This window comes from Mobula birostris, chromosome 19 (genome assembly GCF_030028105.1).
Source record: "Mobula birostris isolate sMobBir1 chromosome 19, sMobBir1.hap1, whole genome shotgun sequence".
Taxonomy (NCBI): domain Eukaryota; kingdom Metazoa; phylum Chordata; class Chondrichthyes; order Myliobatiformes; family Myliobatidae; genus Mobula; species Mobula birostris.
This window is the reverse complement of record NC_092388.1, coordinates 19,699,588-19,718,516: the sequence shown is the minus strand read 5'-3', so window position 1 is coordinate 19,718,516 and position 18,929 is coordinate 19,699,588. Positions and strand designations below refer to the sequence as shown.

Sequence of the window (18,929 nt, the reverse complement as noted above, 5' to 3'; positions counted from 1 at the left end):
GCCAATGGAGACCGAATGCAAAAACTAAAGACTTATTTCCAAAGGAACAGGAAGGAGAAAAATGTGCATAATGGTTCTCATTCCCCAGGAAATGCTAGCAATCTAGAACCTTGAATAACATGCTCTTTATTCCTCACAATTTTTTGGTTTCAGTTAAGCTAGCTGAGAAAGACTCCACTAACACCAGATTCAAGATTAAGACAAAAGGAAACTTTTGATAATTATTTGCAACAATATAGTAAAAAAGGCATTGCTTTAAATTAGCACTAAAGTTAAAATTACAATGCATATATTCAGAATTCCTTTGGAATGCTAGTTAAAATTAAATTTTGTTTAACTTTCAAAATGCCAACAGTAGGTTCAACAGAGTACTGGCTGCATTACAAGGTAATTAAAACAAAGAACAGGAGTTCACATTTTGGAACATGCTGATAACAACATTGGACCAGGACTGGTTCAAGGAATTAACTGGTTCTCTTATGCAGACAATAAATGTGTCATTTAGTTATCACGTTTAGATACAATTCCAATCCCTCATCAATGTGACTTATTGTTTACTGACCTGGCAATCAGTTAATGGCTAGGCTAATAGGGAGTTAATGCCTGCTGGTGCCAAGCACCTACTGTACATACTCAGGATAAAATAACTAATCAATGGAAACACTTTTTTTTGGCAGAAACCCAAATTCCAGGAGCCTACCATTTATGTGTCCCTGTATTTCCACAAAATTTTACTTGATGACAAGATCTACTTTCATCTGTTTGGAGATTGATTGAGATACATCACAGTTAAATGCCTAGAGTCAGAAAAGTACAACACAGAAACAGGCCTTTGGCCCATCTAGTCTGTGCCAAGCCATTAGAACTGCCTACCCCCATTGATCTACACTGGGACCATAGCACCCCAGCACCCTGCTCCTCATCCATGTACCTATCCAAACTTCTCTACATTCAGTTTATTTTACACCCAGCCAATCAGAAAATAAGGCGGCATTTAAACAAAATGAAAGGGCTGCTGCCACAGTGCTCTGAAGTACAGAGTGAACAAGCATTCATGAAAACTGCAGATGACTTGGACTCCTGATAAAGTAGGGCTTCTGGTTTTTGACAGATTTTCAATATTTTTGTTAGTGTAATATCTTACCTGATCCAGTCCGCCAGTGTGGCCAACGTGATTCAAATGATTTCTCATGAACTGGTAAGGGGCAGTAGAACTATCACGAGCAAACATCAGCCAGCAGAACAAAGGGACTTCTTTTTCTTGGACTTTATTGCAGTCAAGTTCAATAGCCTTGGCCAACATCATGATTTTCACAGCTTCATACATCCTATATTCTTCTGTGTCACTTCTGAACAACTCTTCACAGGCAGCCTCTCTTTCTTTCCAGGAATTCATTTCACGTAAATGCATATACTAATAGCGATGATGGGGCAGGCAGAGGAAAGTTGAAAGTTACAACGTGTAAATTAATAGCAAATCATACACATTAATTGCAGATTATACACATGCTTACTAATAACATATGACAGGAGAACAGTAGGCCAAATGCTCAGATTTGCTCCACCATTCCATAAGGATATTGTTGACCCTCCAACTTCAATTTTTATATAGTCCAAAAATCTACCGGAAACTTGAATATACTTCATCAACAACTCTCTGGAGTACAGCATTTCAGAAATTTCCAGCCTTATCTCAGTTTTAAATGGAAGATTATGTTCCCCATTAGGGAGTACCCCAACAAGAGTGCATCTATCCTGTTAAATCACCTCAGAATCTCATTTCTCCTTTGAACTCACCTCTCACTCTTCTAACTTAGAGAGAGGCCCAACTTCTTAAATCATTCCAAGTTCAAAGTAAATTTATCATCAAAGTACACATTTTTTTGCAGGAATTCACAGTAGAACAAAGAAAAACAAATCACTCTGCATGAAGCAACCCTTCTTCTCAAAACTAAATCTCGTGAACTTCCTTGACACCACCTTCAAGGAAAATACGCTTTTTGTTCAAAGGAAACAAAACTGTAAACAGCAAGCTTACTCCATCAATCTACACAGCTGCAGCAAAATCGTTCATTTTTATAGACTATCCTCTTGCAATAAATAATAATCTATATGCCTTTGTTTCTTAAGATACCCATATCATTCCAAATACCACCAAACAAAATAATAAAAAAAATCACACATCATCCAAAATAATACTACGCATTTTTATTTTTCCTGCTAAAATGGAAAACTCTCCACACATTATATATTATATTCCATGTTTTTGCCCATATACTATACAGGCATTACTTTACACTCACCTGGTGTTCTCCTCATCAAATTAGTTCCTCATCTACCACTGAATCATCAACAAAATTTGATAAAATTTGTGCAGATCTGAATGGATTTTTTTTTAAAAAGCACATGCAAAAAATAAGTGCTAAAAATTCACACATGCTAACATTTCACAAAACCCTTCAGATCCCTTAGGTAAACATTATTCAGCCATGGAATGTGGTCCTCTGACAAAGCCAAGCTACTGCTGATGGATTAGTAATAAGGATTGCTCAAGCAATGCTTAATGAGATTTGACCTGTATTTTTGGTTGTATATATAAAAGGACTAATCAGTTCTGCATTTCATACAAGTTAGAAATTGATAATTCATTTTTCATGAGGTAACAGATCAGAGAACTTTGCTGAAACATTAACATGTGCAACTAGCCATTTCAAGAAGCATCTTAGGTGCCACTGAAACACAAAAGACTCTGTAGATACAGGAAATCTGAGGCAACACATGCAAAATACTGGAGGAACTCAGAAGGTCAGGCAGCATCTATGGAGGTTAATAACAAGGCAATGTTTCAGAATGGAACCCTTCATCAGCCCCAACACGTCATCTGTTTATTTCTCTCCATAGACGCTGCAAGACCTACAAGTCTTCTAGCATTTTGCATTAGGTATCACTGAAGCTTTGCTTACAAACATGCATGAACTTCCGGAAAAAAATGCAGTGCAAAATAAGCATTCACCTGTCAGTAAACTGCAGCATCAATTCAACAAAGTCCATTTTAAATGGCCACACAGTAGAAACAATATTTACTCAAGAATTCATCTGTGAAGCACATCATAACACTGGTGATGCCTAGTGTCACTTCAAACCTGACCTGGTTCTCACCAAGCTTCATTTCCCTTAAAAGGCCTCAGCTACCACTTCCTCTCCCTCTGTCTCACAGGCATCCTATTGGTAGCTGCACCAATGCATAGAAATACAATACATTAATGGAAATTATGAAGAATAACCACAACTTAATAATTCAGCTGAAACAATACAAGAAAAACATGCAATACTCAGCATTGCAGACAGGCAGAGAAAAACAGAAAACTTAGCAGGTTGACATCCTTATATTAGAACTGGGAACATTTAAGCAATGGGGGTGATGAAGAGAATTGGGAAAAGCCTGCAATAGGGTTTGCAGCAGAGATTAAATGGCAAAAAAAATGTTAATAGTGCAAAGTATCTGAGACAGGTACATTAGGAACATTTAAGAGATCCTTGTACAGGCACATAAAGTAACCATTTTTAAACTTTCTTCTACTAAAATTTTCTTGCAGGAAATTATGAAACCCCATTCCCAGCAATGATAGTTTAGATATGATGAACATTATGAGTCAATTTCAACTTTATTTCTTATCAACTAGGAAGCAGCGACTCGGCACACTAAGTCCATGGTATCTTTCAGAACTCTCCCACGTATTTCCCCACAACACATTTCCTTTCCCATGACCATCAAATTCTCCCCACTTAGATTAGAGGTAATTTGCAGTGACCAATAACCCACCATGTGAATTGTTGGAATGTGGCAGGAAACCAGAGGATGCAGGAGAATACTATATGGTCTCAGGGAAAGAAAGTAAACTCCATAGAATCAAAATCAAACCCAGGTTTCTGGTAGGCAGTTGCACAGTCTGCTGCACTAGTGTGCCATTTATTTATTTTCACTTGTGAACAGTTGAACTTTATGTCACCAAAAAACACAAAGTTTTCTACAGATATACTGTGGAGACATTCTAACTGGCCTCAGTACACCTGGTATTGTTTGGGGGTGGGGGAAGGGGGGGCTACTGCACAGGATGGCAGTAAGTCGCGGAGAGTTGTAAACTTAGTCAGCTCCATCTTGAGCACTAGCCTCTGTAGTATTCAGTTCATCTTCAAGCAGCGACGCTTGAAAAGGTGGCATCACGCAGGTCATGCCTTGTTCTCAATACTACCTATTAGGAAGGAGGTACACAAGAGTGAAGGACACACACTGAAAAACTCAGGAACAGCTTTGTCCCATCTGTAATCCAATTTCTGAATGGGCATCAAACCCATGAACACTAAGTCACCTTTTTTTTTATTTTTGCACTACTTATTTCATTTAACTTATATGCGTGTAAAATTATATACAAGTTATATATATGTATGAGAGAGAGAGAGAGAGGATTAAATATGTATATTCACCTTCTCTATTATTATGTATCGCATTGTACTGCTGCTGCAAAAGTCAACAAATTTCACAACATATTCTGGTGATATTAAATATTATTCTGATTTGATTCCGAAACCGCCCATTAACTTCTGTGTGTGCTTTTTAAATACAGGCATTTGTGAGCAAGGAATGGAGGCGGAGACAAACATTTAAAACTTTTAGATACCATTGAACTTGTATCATACTGCATAAATTGACACCAAAATCTACCTTTTCCTTCAGTGTTGTCAAATATCCCTTCAAGACATTTACAGGATTTTCACTCCTGGAGTCTTCAATGACAAAATGCCACTGTTTAATCCAGACATAGCTTGCATCAATAAGCTTATCTGGAATCTAGAAAAGAGTGTTACTGAATTACTATTGAATCTTGCAATTAAACAATAACAAGTTAGTCATTTCAATATCAATGCCATTTTAGAGTGACTTAGATGTTCTAGCAAGTAGCATGGACAACATCATAGAATCAAAGTGTGTGACAATTGAATATCAGGCCACCGTGAGCAGGCTAACTCTTTCTGGCCCTCAGTCCGAAGACATATGGCTTATTGCATTTCAAGTATTCAATATTTTTCAGAATGTGATGTACTTTACTGCCTGCACCACCCTTCAGGCAGTGAGCTCCAAATCTCTGCTACTCTCAGGAATGTACAAAGTAGGTGTAGGCTATTCCACACCTTATCCAGAATTCATTAATATCACATTCACCTCCATTAACCCCATATCCCTCGATTTCCCTAATACAGTGGATTCAGATTAATTGGACATATTGGGACCAGTACGTTTTGACCCAATTAAGCAGCTGCCCCAATTAGCCACAGTTTCATGGAAACAGTTAAAAGGTATAAAAAAAAGACAAGCTGCTATTTAACTGAGTAACAAATTAAGTATTTAAATAAAACACAAAAAGAACTAGAACACAAACTGTACTACTACAGTATGATAAAACTGGATTAGTTCCTAATAGTTAACAATGAAGGATAATCCATTATATGCTGCCATGTTGATTTGACTGTAAATGAACAAAATCAGCCCAGACACCTGGTGCAGATAATGGACTACCTTCATACAATGCCTTTGATGCTCGCATCCTCCAAATCTTCATTTTCATTTTAACATTCACAATGGTTGGCAGTATCTTCAAATTCTTCATAGTTCCTAACTTGTTGAAATAATAAAATTGTTTCATTTTCACTCCTGGCTATTTCTGGCATTTCCACGTCTGAATGCTTGAAACCGTAGTGAGCAAAGCAGTTCTGAACTGTCTTACTGCTTAGATTTCGCTAACTAGCCGTGATTAAAAAAAATCACTGCTTTTTGAACACAAACACACTCAAATGACACTATTTTAAAACTGTTTTCTCCAACGACCACACGTGGATGCAACTGACGTTAGTTAGAAATTGTTCAGCAACAGTCTCCTGTCCCAATTAAATGGCACAGCGGCCCAAATGAATGAAGGGAATCCTGGACATTTTCTCAATACGTTTTTCTTTAAGAAGTGTCCCAAATAAATGGCTGTCAATTAACCAGAATTCACTGTGGTTGAAAACCTTTTGATCTGCCACAAGTATACCTGATGACCAGGCCTCCTTGATCCTCAGAGTTCCAAGGACTGACTACCTGAAGAAATTTCCTACCTTCTCAGTCACAGGTGGCTATCCTACTATTTTCTGTAGATGCCCCAGCCATGTGAAGCATCATTCCAGTATCTATCTAGTAAATCTTCAGAATTTTATGTTTAGGAGAAATCGGTCCTTGTCATTATTATTTTTCAGGCCATACATAATTTTACACACCTTTACCCGAGCAGTCATCAAGTTGAATAAAATCAACATTCGTTTATTCTTGCAGCAAAGTTCACAAAAAGGTCTCTCCACCATCCAAATTAGAAGTTGATGAAGAGAACGCAGTGGTTATATATACAAATTTCAACATGTGTCAAAGTCCCATACAAAAGGCTGAACAGTAAATACCAGAAAAAGGATACAAAAATATCTCAAGCACAACTCTCTTGCATGACTTAGTACTTGGAAATCTATTGAGCTCAGTTTTGAATGCAATCAATGCCTTTTGGATGCAACTGGTTCACAGGTCCCAAACAAAGGGAGAGTTTACATCTTTTAATGAGATCACCCTTCATTCTTTTAAACTCCAGAAAAAAGAGCTACTTCTTTTTCTGTTTTTGGAGAAGAAATTTAGCCTACTCAAACTCTTCACACATGATGAAACAGACATCCCAGGACCCAGTCTGCTGACTCATTTCTATAGGCTCTCTGGAGCAAGCAGAAATTTATTTTTAGGCACAGAGATGATCTCATCAAGTATAGTAACAACATTATTCTTAAACCCAATTCCTCTTGCAATAAGAGCCAACAAACTTTTGCGTCCCTAACCATCTGCTGTACATTCATGTTAGCTTACGATGATGTACAAAAAGACATCCTTGTTCCCTTGAACGTTAGCATTTCCTAGACTTCCACTGCAAAAAATAAACACTTCCCATTTTCCTAGACATGGATAACACCAGATTTTCCCATGTGGGCAGCACCGTAGCAGAACAGTTGGAGTAACACTATTATAGCACCAGCACCCAGGTTTAACCCATAGCTGTCTGTAAAGAGTGTGTATATTCTCCCCATGACCATGAGGATTCCTCCCAGGTGTTCCCCATTTCCTCCCACATACCAAAGGCATATGGTTTAAGTGGGTAGAAAGGGCTCGTTGGACCAAAAGGAAGTTTCCGAGTTGTATCTCCAATCAAATTAATTTAATTAAAAATAATAATTGTATGCTATCGCCCACTCACTTTGCTTGTCTTCATTCCCTTGAAGTCTCTGCATCCTTATCATACTTAACCTTCCCTCATGGGTTCAGCAGCAGGGCAAATAAATTAGTTCAAAGACTAGAAAGCAAAGGATTGGGATGAACGGTTGTATTGGAAATTGGAGGATGATAGGTGGTGGTCCTTGATGGATCAGTGCTCAGACCACAACTCTGATGTGTGTGCGCACAACAGCAAACATTTCAGTTGCCGTAACTTAACAGACTATAGGAGGACTTGGACCAAAAGATTGGGAAGTGAAGCGACGGATGTAATGCATTACAGAGCAGTGTAAAGTGATGCATTTTGGCACAAAGAATAAGATAAGAAAGTTAGAACAGAACAGCACCCAGTTCTAAAGGAAACCAAGGGAACCCATGTGTATCTGTGCATTAATCCTTTTAAATTGGAAGGACATGGCGGGAGAATGGCGAGTAAAACATACAGAAACCTGGACTTCATTAAAACTACAGCTTAATGAAGAACCAGGCAGATTACCCTGCACTTCTATTAAAGCCACTGGTTATGTCACGTTTGACATATTCTAGTTACCACACTTTAGGAAGGATTGAAAGGAGCCAAAAAAGTAACAGAAAAGATTTACTGAAATGGTTTCACATTGAGCTACTTCAACTGCAAGGTTAACCCAAGAAAGCTGACAATGTGCTCTTCGAATAAAGACGTTTGGTACCAACACAGTTGACTTTCAATTGTCACAACTCTGAAGCAATTAGTGATGCACAATAAATGGAAATATTTCCAGTGACATCCAGATCTAATGAACGAATAAACTTAAAAATCATAATAGCCAATTTGGAGAAGCCATTTCCAGTAGAAGAGGACCACTAAACAAAGGGAGTTCTCATTAAGAAAAAAACACTTTTGATTTTTACTGATGAATGTTAGGATTTGGATACACTGCATTATGGATACTGGACACAAATGTAATCCTGACTTTCAAATATTTGGATAAATCTATTGCATGGATAAGAAACAAGGAAAGCAATGGGATTGGATTACTTAGTGAAAATGCCGATGCACATGGCTCCCCTTGGTATTATATAGTGAGTCATCATTATTATTATGTGCCGTGTCATATGACTTGGGCAATCGTGGTCTTGACCATGAATGTTCCTGACAAAGTTTTCTACAGAAGTGGTTTACCATTGCCTTCTTCTGGGCAGTGTCTTTACAAGATGGGTGACCCCAGCCATTATCAATACCCTTTATTGATTGTCTGCCTAGTGTTAGTATTGCATAACCAGGACTTGTGATATGCAAAACCATCCAGCACCTGCTCCCATGGCTTCACGTGACCCTTATGGAGGTGGGGGGGGGGGGGCTAAGCAGGTGCTACACCTTGCCAAAGGATGACCTGCAGGCCAGCGAAGGGAAGAAACGTCTCACACCTTATTTAGTAGAGACTCATCTCCAACGCACCATCCTAATAGTGAGTACATTCTATAAATCTGGAGGTATTTCAAATCTTTATTGCTCAATGTGAGTGCTTTCAAATCTAGCTTCATTTGATTAAATACAAAACTCTAATTACACAACAGTAACTTCATTTCCAGAAACTTCCCGGCCAGGACGTGGGAAAAAGTGGTTAGACAGATAATTAGAATTATGACTACATATATAGAAGTACCTGTTCTAGGTCATCCTGTTGCAGGCAGGGAAGATGTTCAACATTTTTCAATGCTTGAAACAGTGTGGCTCTCAGAGCACAGTAATTATCACCGCGAACTCTACGTATAGATTTGAAATTTTCACAAACAGCTTCATAAGCCTGTAGAAAAAAAATTTCAATCTTTAACTTCAGGTACATACCTAGTTTTGAAAAGGCAAGATTGAATTACAAGAGGATACTCAAATGGTTCATCAGCAAAATCACAGGGCAATAATGTCTAACTTGTGCTTAATATGGTTCTGATAATATTACAAAGCACCCAAAACTATTTCACCAGTGCAGCACAAGCATAACTTCACATTAGATCGCAATGAAACTTGAGAGGCACAGAAGTTTGAGCGAGGAGGTAACGTTAAAAAGGGTGGAGCTGAGAGACTGGTCAGTTGAAGTCAGTTACTAATGGCACAGCAAATAAAATTTGGAATAAACTGGAGTTCAGAAAGCGGAGCAGGATCAAGATTTTGGTCAGGTGGTGGCCTGAGTATTATTCCATTTATAGTAGTGCTGTATTGGTGCGATCGCTTGAGTTGAGTACGATGTCCTTTTAAGGGCTTGTCTATTGGTGGGTCTTCAGGTGGATGTAATATAGTCTTGTAATGGAGAATGCCTATGCGGGACCTTAAAGTGGGGGGTTGACGCACGGACAACCACCACACACTCCTAGACAGATCAGGGTCGGGGTGCAGTGGCATGAAGCGCAAGTTACTGGGACTCTTCATGCGGGAAACCTTTCTCCACCTTCACTGTCTTTGTGATGAATCATCTTCCTCCAGCTCTGCCACTGAAGTCTCGGTTTGACTGCTCTTTCTCGAGAACTTCTCCCTTGACCTTACTGCCGGGGGTGCTCCTACCAGGAGCTAAGCACCAGATGGCTGAACTCCAGAAGGGATCGCTCTTGGGATGTCAGGAACTTACAAGCCTATCCACCACGACAAAGTGACAATGCTCAAAGAAGATTCCAGCTATAGGGAGGGCAAGGCTATGGAGGAGCTCGCAAACAACAAGAATGTAGTATCTGAACTGTCCTTGTACCAGGAGCTTACACGTCAGTGATGACATGGGTGAACGGGATGGCTCAGGGTACAAGGACAGATCTGCAGCAGCAGCAGATCATTTTTACTGGAGTGTAGTAGAAAGAACAGTATTGGAAGGAAAGTTTAGAGAGATTGGTGAAGGATTTAACAGAAAATAAGCTGAGCCACAGGTGAAATGCGCACATACTTGAAAAACAGGAACTTGTTTCAAGTCATGTGGTTCAACTTCTGAGAAATGCCAGGAGACTGGGAGAACGGGCAAGGAAGTGGCAGATGGAATATAGTGCAGAGAAGTGTATGGTCATTCACTTTGGTAGGAGTAAAGGCATAGTTCTATAAACTGGGAGAAAATTTAAAAATCATATGTGCAAAGGGGCTTGGGAGTCCATGTGCAGGATTCCCTAACTGTTAACTTGCCCTGATTAACCAATCGATAGTCCAATTAACCAGAATCCACTGTATTTCAGAATCAAAATCAGGTTGAATCAGTGGAAAGGCAGGCAAATGCAATGTTAACATTCATTTCAAGAGGACTAGAATACAAGAACAAGGATGTAATGCTGGGCTCTATAAGGCATTGATCAGACCGCAGTTGGAGTATTGTGAGCACCTTTGGACCTCTCATTTACAAAAAGATGTGCTGGCATTGGAGGTGGTCCAGAGGATTTTCACAAAAATGATTCCAGGAATAAAAGGGTTTGTGTATGGGAAACGTTTGATGGCTCTGGGCCTGTATTTGCTGGAGCTTAGAAGAAAGAAGGGTGAACCTTATTGAAACCTATTGAATACCGAAAGGCCTAGATGGAATGGACGTGGAGAGGATGCTTGCTATAGTGGACGAGTCTAGGACCAGTGGCACAGCCCTCAGAATAGAGGAATGTCCATTTAGAACAGAGGTGAGGAACTTATTTTGCCAGAGGGTAGTGAATCTGTGGACTTCATTGCCATAGAAGGCAGTGGAGGCCAGGTGATTGGGTGTATTTAAAGCTGAGGTTAATAGGTTCTTGATTAGACAGGAAATCAAAGGTTACGGGGAGAAGGCTGGAAAAGTGGGTTGAAAGGGATAATAAATCAGCCATGATGGAATGGCAGAGCAGACTCAATGGGCTGAATGGCCTAATTTTGCTCCTATGTCTTATCGTCTTCAACAACGTGTCAGAAACGAGGAACAGATATTGCAATGGAGATATTTTGTGAAAAAGCTTCCTGCAAACAAAGACAATTTCTATAAATTATTAGTTACCCACCTTTCTCATTAGCTCTGCTTTTGCTGTGTTCCCTTTCCACTCTCTGGTGCAATATTCCATAATGTCCATATTGGGTTCAATAGTGGATCTCTCTGCAGCAACCACTGTATAAAAAGAAACATTTAACAGGAAGTTATTTTTCTCCTCCAGCAAAATACATAAACAACTGGAATACCAATCATAAATGTGATAATTTTACAAAGTAAAGAACACAGTATCATGTTTACTAAACACGCAGCTTGTAATGTTACAGATCTGGTTTAGAATGTGGGAGATATCGCACCCCTGGGGGCAGTGGCAGTTTCTGGGAGGGGGGGGTGATAAAGATAAAGGGTGCAATGCTCAGAAACAAGGAGGGCAGCCCTGGGATTACACACTTCATTTAAGAGATAGATTACTTATTACAAACATTTGATCCTCAGTGCCTTATAATTGATTGCAATGATCATGTCATCATCTCATCCCTTGCTAACCCACCACTCTCTTAAATTTTGCTCAAAGCTCGTTATAGTTGTAACAGCATGTCATAGAACTTAGAACATACAAATCTACAGCACATTACAGGCCCTTCGGCCCACAATGTCGTGCCGACCATGCAACCTACTCTAGGAGCTGCCTAGAATTACCCTACCGCATAGCCCTCTATTTTTCTAAGCTCCATGCACCCATCTAAGAGTCTCTAAAAAAATCCTATTGTATCCGTTTCTGCCACCATCACCGCAGTGCATTCCACACACCCGCCAATCTCTGTGTGAAAAACTTACCCCTGACATCCCCTTGGTACCTACTTCTAACCACCTTAAAACTATGCCCCCTTGGGTTAGCCATTTCAGCCCTGGGAAAAAGCCTCTGGCTATCCACACAGTCAGTGCCTCTCGTCATCTTATACACCTCTATCAGGCCATCTCTCATCCTCTGTTGCTCCAAGGAGAAAAGGCCAAGTTCACTCAACTATTCTCATAAGGCATGCTCTCCATTCCAGGTAACATCCTTGCAAATTTCCTCTGCACTCTTTCTATAGTATCCACATCCTTCCTGTAGTAAGGTGACCAGAGCTGAACACAGTGCTCCAAGTAGGGTCTGACCAAGGTCTTATATAGCCGTAACATTATCTCACGTCTCAAACTCAATCTCGCAGTTGATAACTGCCAGCACACCATATGCCTTTGTAACAACCTGTGCAGCAGCTTTGAATGTCCTAAGGACACGAACCCCAAGATCTCTCTGATCCTCCACACTACCAAGAGTCTTACCAGTAATACTACATTCTGTCTTCAAATTTGACCTACCAAAATAAACCACACCACACTTACCTGGGTTGAACTCCATCTGCCACTTCTCAGCCCAGTTCTGCATCCTATAGATGTCCCGCTGTAACCTCTGACAGTCCTCAACTATCCACAACACCCCAACTTTTGTGTCATCAGCAAACTTACTGACCCATCCTTCTACTTCCTCATCCAGGTCATTTATAAAAATCACAAAGAGGCGGGGTCCCAGAACAGATCCCTGCAGAACACCACCGGTCACTGTCCTCTGTACAAAATATGAACCATCTACAACCGCCCTTTACCTTCTGCGGGCAAGCTAATTCTGGATCCACAAAGCAAGGTCTCTTGGATGCCATAATGCTAGTGTCAGAGTTGTTGAAAAGCAATAAGACACTTCTGCATTTGGCATATCATGAGAAATCTGGTCTGAAGAAATCATGTTATTTCCGAGCTTGGCCTGCACATTGTTGCCATTCACTACTGTAATAGGGTGTTAGCTAGTAAAATTCCCATACACTAATCACACAGCGACAGAATTCCTGTGAATTAGGATATGATGTTCAATAAGTTGAAGTTCAGGATCTTCCTTTTCAAGTGGTCTAAACCGCATTTCTCTAGCCCTTGGCCCAACTGAGATATCTTTACCCCCACTTCACATATCTTCAGGCAGGGTCTGGCTTGGACTGAGCTATGATTATGTCATAACTTTCCCCTTTATTGACCAAATTGGTGAGATTAGACTTAAACCACGGGTAATTTACCGTGGTTGTTAATCCATAATGAAAATTGCAGAAGCAGACCAAATAATGAAAAGAAGTGTAGACAGTACAGTGTGGAGTAGCTGAAATACCAGTGCCAAGCAACCAACAACAGCCAATGTACAGATAATGGACTACCTTCACACAAAACTTCCGATGCTTGCATCCTTCAAATCTATTCAAGATGATTGTCGATACCTCCAAATTCATCATAATTCCTAACTTGAAGTAGAGGAATCATTTTATTTTCACTTTTGGACTTTCCTGGCATCTCCAAGCCTGAATGCTTGAAACCGGTGAGAAAGACAGTTCTAAAATTTTCTTAATGCTTATTTCTCGCCAATTATTACTGACAAAAAAAACCATTGCTTTTTCAACACAATCAACTGGCATCATCTTAAAACTATTTGCTCTAAGCACGGCGTAGTATCTAACCGCCACATAAGTGCATGCAGCTGTCACTAGTTAGAAACTGTTCGCCAACAGCCTCCTGCCCCAATTAAGTAGCAGCGTGTTCCAAATAAACAAAGGCAATTCTGGCTATTTTCTTGATTAGTTTTTGTCCCTTAAGAGTTGTCCCAAAAAAGTGGCTGCCCTGATTAACCAATCGATAGTCCAATTAACCAGAATCCACTGTATTTCAGAATCAAAATCAGGTTTAATACCACTGGCATATATCGTGATATTCTTACCCCACCCCCCCAAGAGTTTTGTGTTGAGAATGTGTTTGCTGTTACACACAGAATTCCAGTGGCCCTCAAAAGGAAACTGCCTAAGACACTTTTATGCACCTTTTGAAACAGTTATAAAATTATTTGAAGACTCAAATGCTAATTCAGTTAATCAACTGAAGAATATTAGACTTAGCATTGCTCATTTGTCAGATTATTTGCAAAGTTTAATGAAATCAATCTTTAATTGCAAGGGAAATGATGTGAATCTTATCAATGGCAGATCAGTCGCCTCCACATTTCCATCCAAATTAACTCTATTTGAGTGCATCACTGGTCATCATGACCTTTTCCAATTAATGAGCCTCTGAGTTGGAAGAGAAAGAAAGAATACCAGATTCAAGTATACTGGGCCCACCTGGGTGAGCTGCATTCAGGCACGCCAGAGAGATTTCAGCATCCTCTCTCGATCCAAATTCCAGACTGCGTAATAAATCTGTTCCTGAACACTTCTAATTAGGAATTAACAGGAAGAATGGAGGAAGAACTGATCTCACTACAAAATAACTTTGAGCTGAAGCCAAGGTTCCAAAAAAAAATCATATCAAGATTTTTGTTTGCAGAAAGAAATCTCTGTACACTATCCTGCACTGTATCAAGATCACTGTATCACTGCATGTGACGTTGAGGCTCTACAAGGCACTCGTGAGACCACACTTGGAGTATTGTGTGCAGTTTTGGGCTCCTTATTTTAGAAAAGATATACTGACATTGGAGAAGGTTCAGAGAAGATTCACAAGAATGATTCCAGGAATGAAAGGGTTACCATATGAGAACTGTCTGGCAGCTTTTGGGGTGTATTCCCTGGAGTTCAGGAGAATGAGGGGGGGGATCTCATAGAAACATTCCGAATATTAAGAAGCTGGAACAGATTAGATATGGCAAAGTTATTTCCCATGGTAGGGGAGTCTAGGACAAGAGGGTACGACTTGAAGGACGTCCATTTAGAACAGAGATGCAGAAAAATTACTTTAGTCAGAGGGTGGTAAATCTGTGGAATTTGTTGCCACGAGCGGCTGTGGAGGGCAAGTCATTGGGTGTATTTAAGGCAGAGATAGATAGGCTCTTGATTAGCCAGGGTATCAAAGGGTATGGGGAGAAGGCAGGGGAGTGGGGACGGCTGGAAGAATTGGATCAGCCCATGACTGAATAGCGGAGCAGACTCGATGGGCTGAATGGCCTACTTCTGCTCCTATATCTTATGGTCTCAGATGTTCTTTACTGTCTTTCCAACATGATACTTAGTGCAGCACGGTTTCCGTGCAGTTGCCCAACTTCTTTCAAAGTAACAAAACAGACTGCACGTGGGGATCTGAGACTCCTGAATGACATTCATCCTGACGTTGAGAAGCTGATAACACTGCATCAAGCCCATCCATGCCATTGAAAGGTGAAAAAGCTATGAAGTAATGAATGGTTGTATTAGTTGTAATTAATGTATGCTCTAAAATTGTTGATGAAAATTGGCTTTACCGTAATTAAATACAGAAATAATTTTATTTATAGCTTTAAAGATCTGAATAACTTTTGCAATAATTTGTCACTGCTTGGAATTTACAGTTCCCATTTTCTCTCACCGTGTATTGGTAAATCAAAATTCTTTATAATTTTTATGCAATGGCTGGAAAGGGAGAGGGGGTGCTGGGGGTCATCTGAAGCCAAGGGGACCGTAACTCCCCCCAAAAAAATTGTGAACCACTGTTATAACACATATCCATGACTAATCCTCAGAATCGAGCAGGCACAGACTCGCTTGGCATCTTTTGACTGTTACCTTGATTTGAATCTCAAACATTCAACAACAGGTGAGTAAGGAACACTGCTTCCTTTTCAGTGAGGTCACCACCATTCACCCCTTAAACAAGATTTTGAGGACATTATTACAATGTAAATATAACTTCTGTTTGTACATGATTATATATTAAACACTTTGTGAAATCCCAAATACACAAAATGACTGAATATCAAATCTTTTTTTGGAAAACGTTAAAATGTTACTGCACAATAATTTCATTAAAATACCCATCTTTTGTAATTGAAAGGGTTATTTTGGGAGGCACGTTCTCGTACAAAAATCTAACATATTAGATCTCCCAAACGAAAACATTAGCTATATCAAATGCTTAGGGTCCCATTGTCATAAATTACAATCAAAACTTCAGAGTATATCCAGGGACTGCAGTAGACACAGTAAAGGCTTCAGGCTCTAACAACATCCTCATTCTTGGCTGCACCCTTCAACCAAAGTGACGCAGTTTATCCTGCCCACGAAGACACATCAAGCACAATTACCAACATCAAAATCTCTCCCAGTGCATCAAAATGATGATGCCTTTTCAAGTCTCCCTTCCCGTCACAGAAACCAATTTGATTCCTCCAACATGTTACAAAGTAGCAGCTTTGCATACACAAGAAACCAAGCAACAACCCAATGCTAAGCTCTTGAACGGGATAAACTTCTAGCTAAATTCCAGGACAGTTGCAAAACAGGTATATTCATAAATTTGCCCAGACAAGCCCTGCCCACACAAAGACCGGACATACACTTAGTGGCCACTTTATTAGGTACACCTGCTCGTTAATGCATCTCAATGTATAAAAGCATGCAGACATGGTCTAGAGACTCGGTTGTTATTCAGACCAAACATCAGAATGGGGAAGAATGTGATCCAAGTGACTTTGACCGTGGAATAATTGTTGTTGCCAGTCTGGGTGGCTTCAGTATCTCAGAAACTGCTGACCTCCTAGGATTTTCGCATATAGCAGTCTCTAGTGTTTACAAAGAATGGTGCGATAAACAAGACATCCAGTGAGCAGCAGCTCTGTGGGCGAAGATGCCTTGTTAATGCAAGAGGTCAGAGGAGAAATGCAGATTGATTCTAGCTGACAGCAACTCAAATAACCACATGATACAACAGCGTTGTGCAGAAGAGCATCTCGGAATGCACAACATGTCAATTCTTGAAGTGGATAGGCTGCAGCAGCACGAACAATCTGGTACCAACAATAATTCCACGGTCAAAGTCAATTAGACCACAAATATACCTCCTGTACCTAATGAAGTAGCCACTGAGTGTAAAGTTCATTTATTCACCAATGGTTTGCCTAACATAGAACATACATAGAATGGTACAGCACAGTACAGGCCCTCCGGCCAGCAATGTTGTGCCGACCCTCAAACCCTGCCTCCCATATAAGCCCCCACCTTAAATTCCTCCATATACCTGTCTAGTAGTCTCTTAAATTTCACTAGTGTATCTGCCTCCACCACTGACTCAGGCAGTGCATTCCACGCACCAACCACTCTCTGAGTAAAAAACCTTCCTCTAATATCCCCCTTGAACTTCCCAACCCTGACCTTAAAGCCATGTCCTCTTGTATTGAGCAGTGGTGCCCTGGGGAAGAGGTGCTGGCCGTCCACTCTTTCTATTCCTCTTAATATCTTGTATACCTTTATCATGTCTCCTCTCATCCTCCTTCTCTCCAAAGAGTAAAGCCCTAGCTCCTTTAATCTCTGATCATAATGCATACTCTCTAAACCAGGCAGCATCCTGGTAAATCTCCTCTGTACCCTTTCCAATGCTTCCACATCCTTCCTACAGGGAGGCGACCAGAACTGGACACAGTACTCCAAGTGTGGCCTAACTAGAGTTTTATAGAGCTGCATCATTACATCGCGACTCTTAAAATCAATCCCTTGATTTATGAAAGCTAACACCCCATAAGCTTTCTTAACTACCCTATCTACGTGTGAGGCATCTTCCAGGGATCTATGGACTTGTACCCCCAGATCCCTCTGCTCCTCCACACTACCAAGTATCCTACCATTTACTTTGTACTCTGCCTTGGAGTTTGTCCTTCCAAGGTGTACCACCTCACACTTCTCCGGGTTGAATTCCATCTGTCACTTCTCAGCCCACTTCTGCATCCTATCAATGACTCTCTGCAATCTTTGACAATCCTCTACACTATCCACAACACCACCAACCTTTGTGTCGTCTGCAAACTTGCGAACCCACCCTTCTACCCCCACATCTAGGTCGTTAATAAAAATCACGAAAAATAGAGGTCCCAGAACAGATCCTTGTGGGACACCACTAGTCACAACCCTCCAATCCAAATGTACCCCCTTCACCACGACCCTCTGCCTTCTGCAGGCAAGTGAATTCTGAATCCACCTGGCCAAACTTCCCTGGATCCCATGCCTTCTGACTTTCTGAATAAGCCTACCACGTGGAACCTTGTCAAATGCCTTACTAAAATCCATATAGATTATATCCACTGCACTACCCTCATCTGTATGCCTGGTCACCTCCTCAAAGAACTCTATCAGGCTTGTTGGACACAATCAGCCCTTCACAAAGCCATGCTGACTGTCCCTGATCAGACTATGATTCTCTAAATGCCCACAGATCCTATCTCTAAGAATCTTTTCCAACAGCTTTCTCACCACAGACGCAAGGCTCACTGGTCTATAATTACCCAGACTATCCCTACTACCTTTTTTGGACAAGGGGACAACATTTGCCTCCCTCTAATCCTCTGGTACCATTCCCATGGACAACGAGGACATAAAGATCCTAGCCAGAGGCTCAGCAATCTCTTCTCTCGCCTCGTGGAGCAGCCTGGGGAATATTCCGTCAGGCCCCGGGGACTTATCCGTCCTAATGTATTTAGCAGCTCCAGCACCTCCTTCCCCTTAATATCAAAATGCTCCAGAACATCAGCCTCACTCATATTGTCCTCATCGTCATCAAGTTTCCTCTCATTGGTGAATACCAAAGAGAAGTGTTCATTGAGGACCTCGCTCACTTCCACAGCCTCCAGGCACATCTTCCCACCTTTATCTCTAATTGGTCCT

General features: G+C 40.6%; 1 protein-coding gene across 6 annotated transcripts in view; it reads right to left on the bottom strand.

The window, feature by feature from the left end:
• Positions 1-18,929, bottom strand: part of LOC140212462 (ubiquitin thioesterase otulin-like) — a 47,024-nt gene that overhangs the window by 7,405 nt on the left and 20,690 nt on the right. For all 6 annotated transcript variants that reach the window (XM_072283294.1, XM_072283289.1, XM_072283295.1 and 3 more), the window contains 4 exons: positions 11,309-11,412; positions 8,986-9,126; positions 4,724-4,849; positions 1,145-1,414 (listed from right to left, as the gene is read on the bottom strand). In XM_072283294.1, the coding sequence (XP_072139395.1) occupies positions 1,145-1,414; positions 4,724-4,849; positions 8,986-9,126; positions 11,309-11,412 (641 nt within the window). The remainder of the gene's footprint in view (positions 1-1,144; positions 1,415-4,723; positions 4,850-8,985; positions 9,127-11,308; positions 11,413-18,929) is intronic.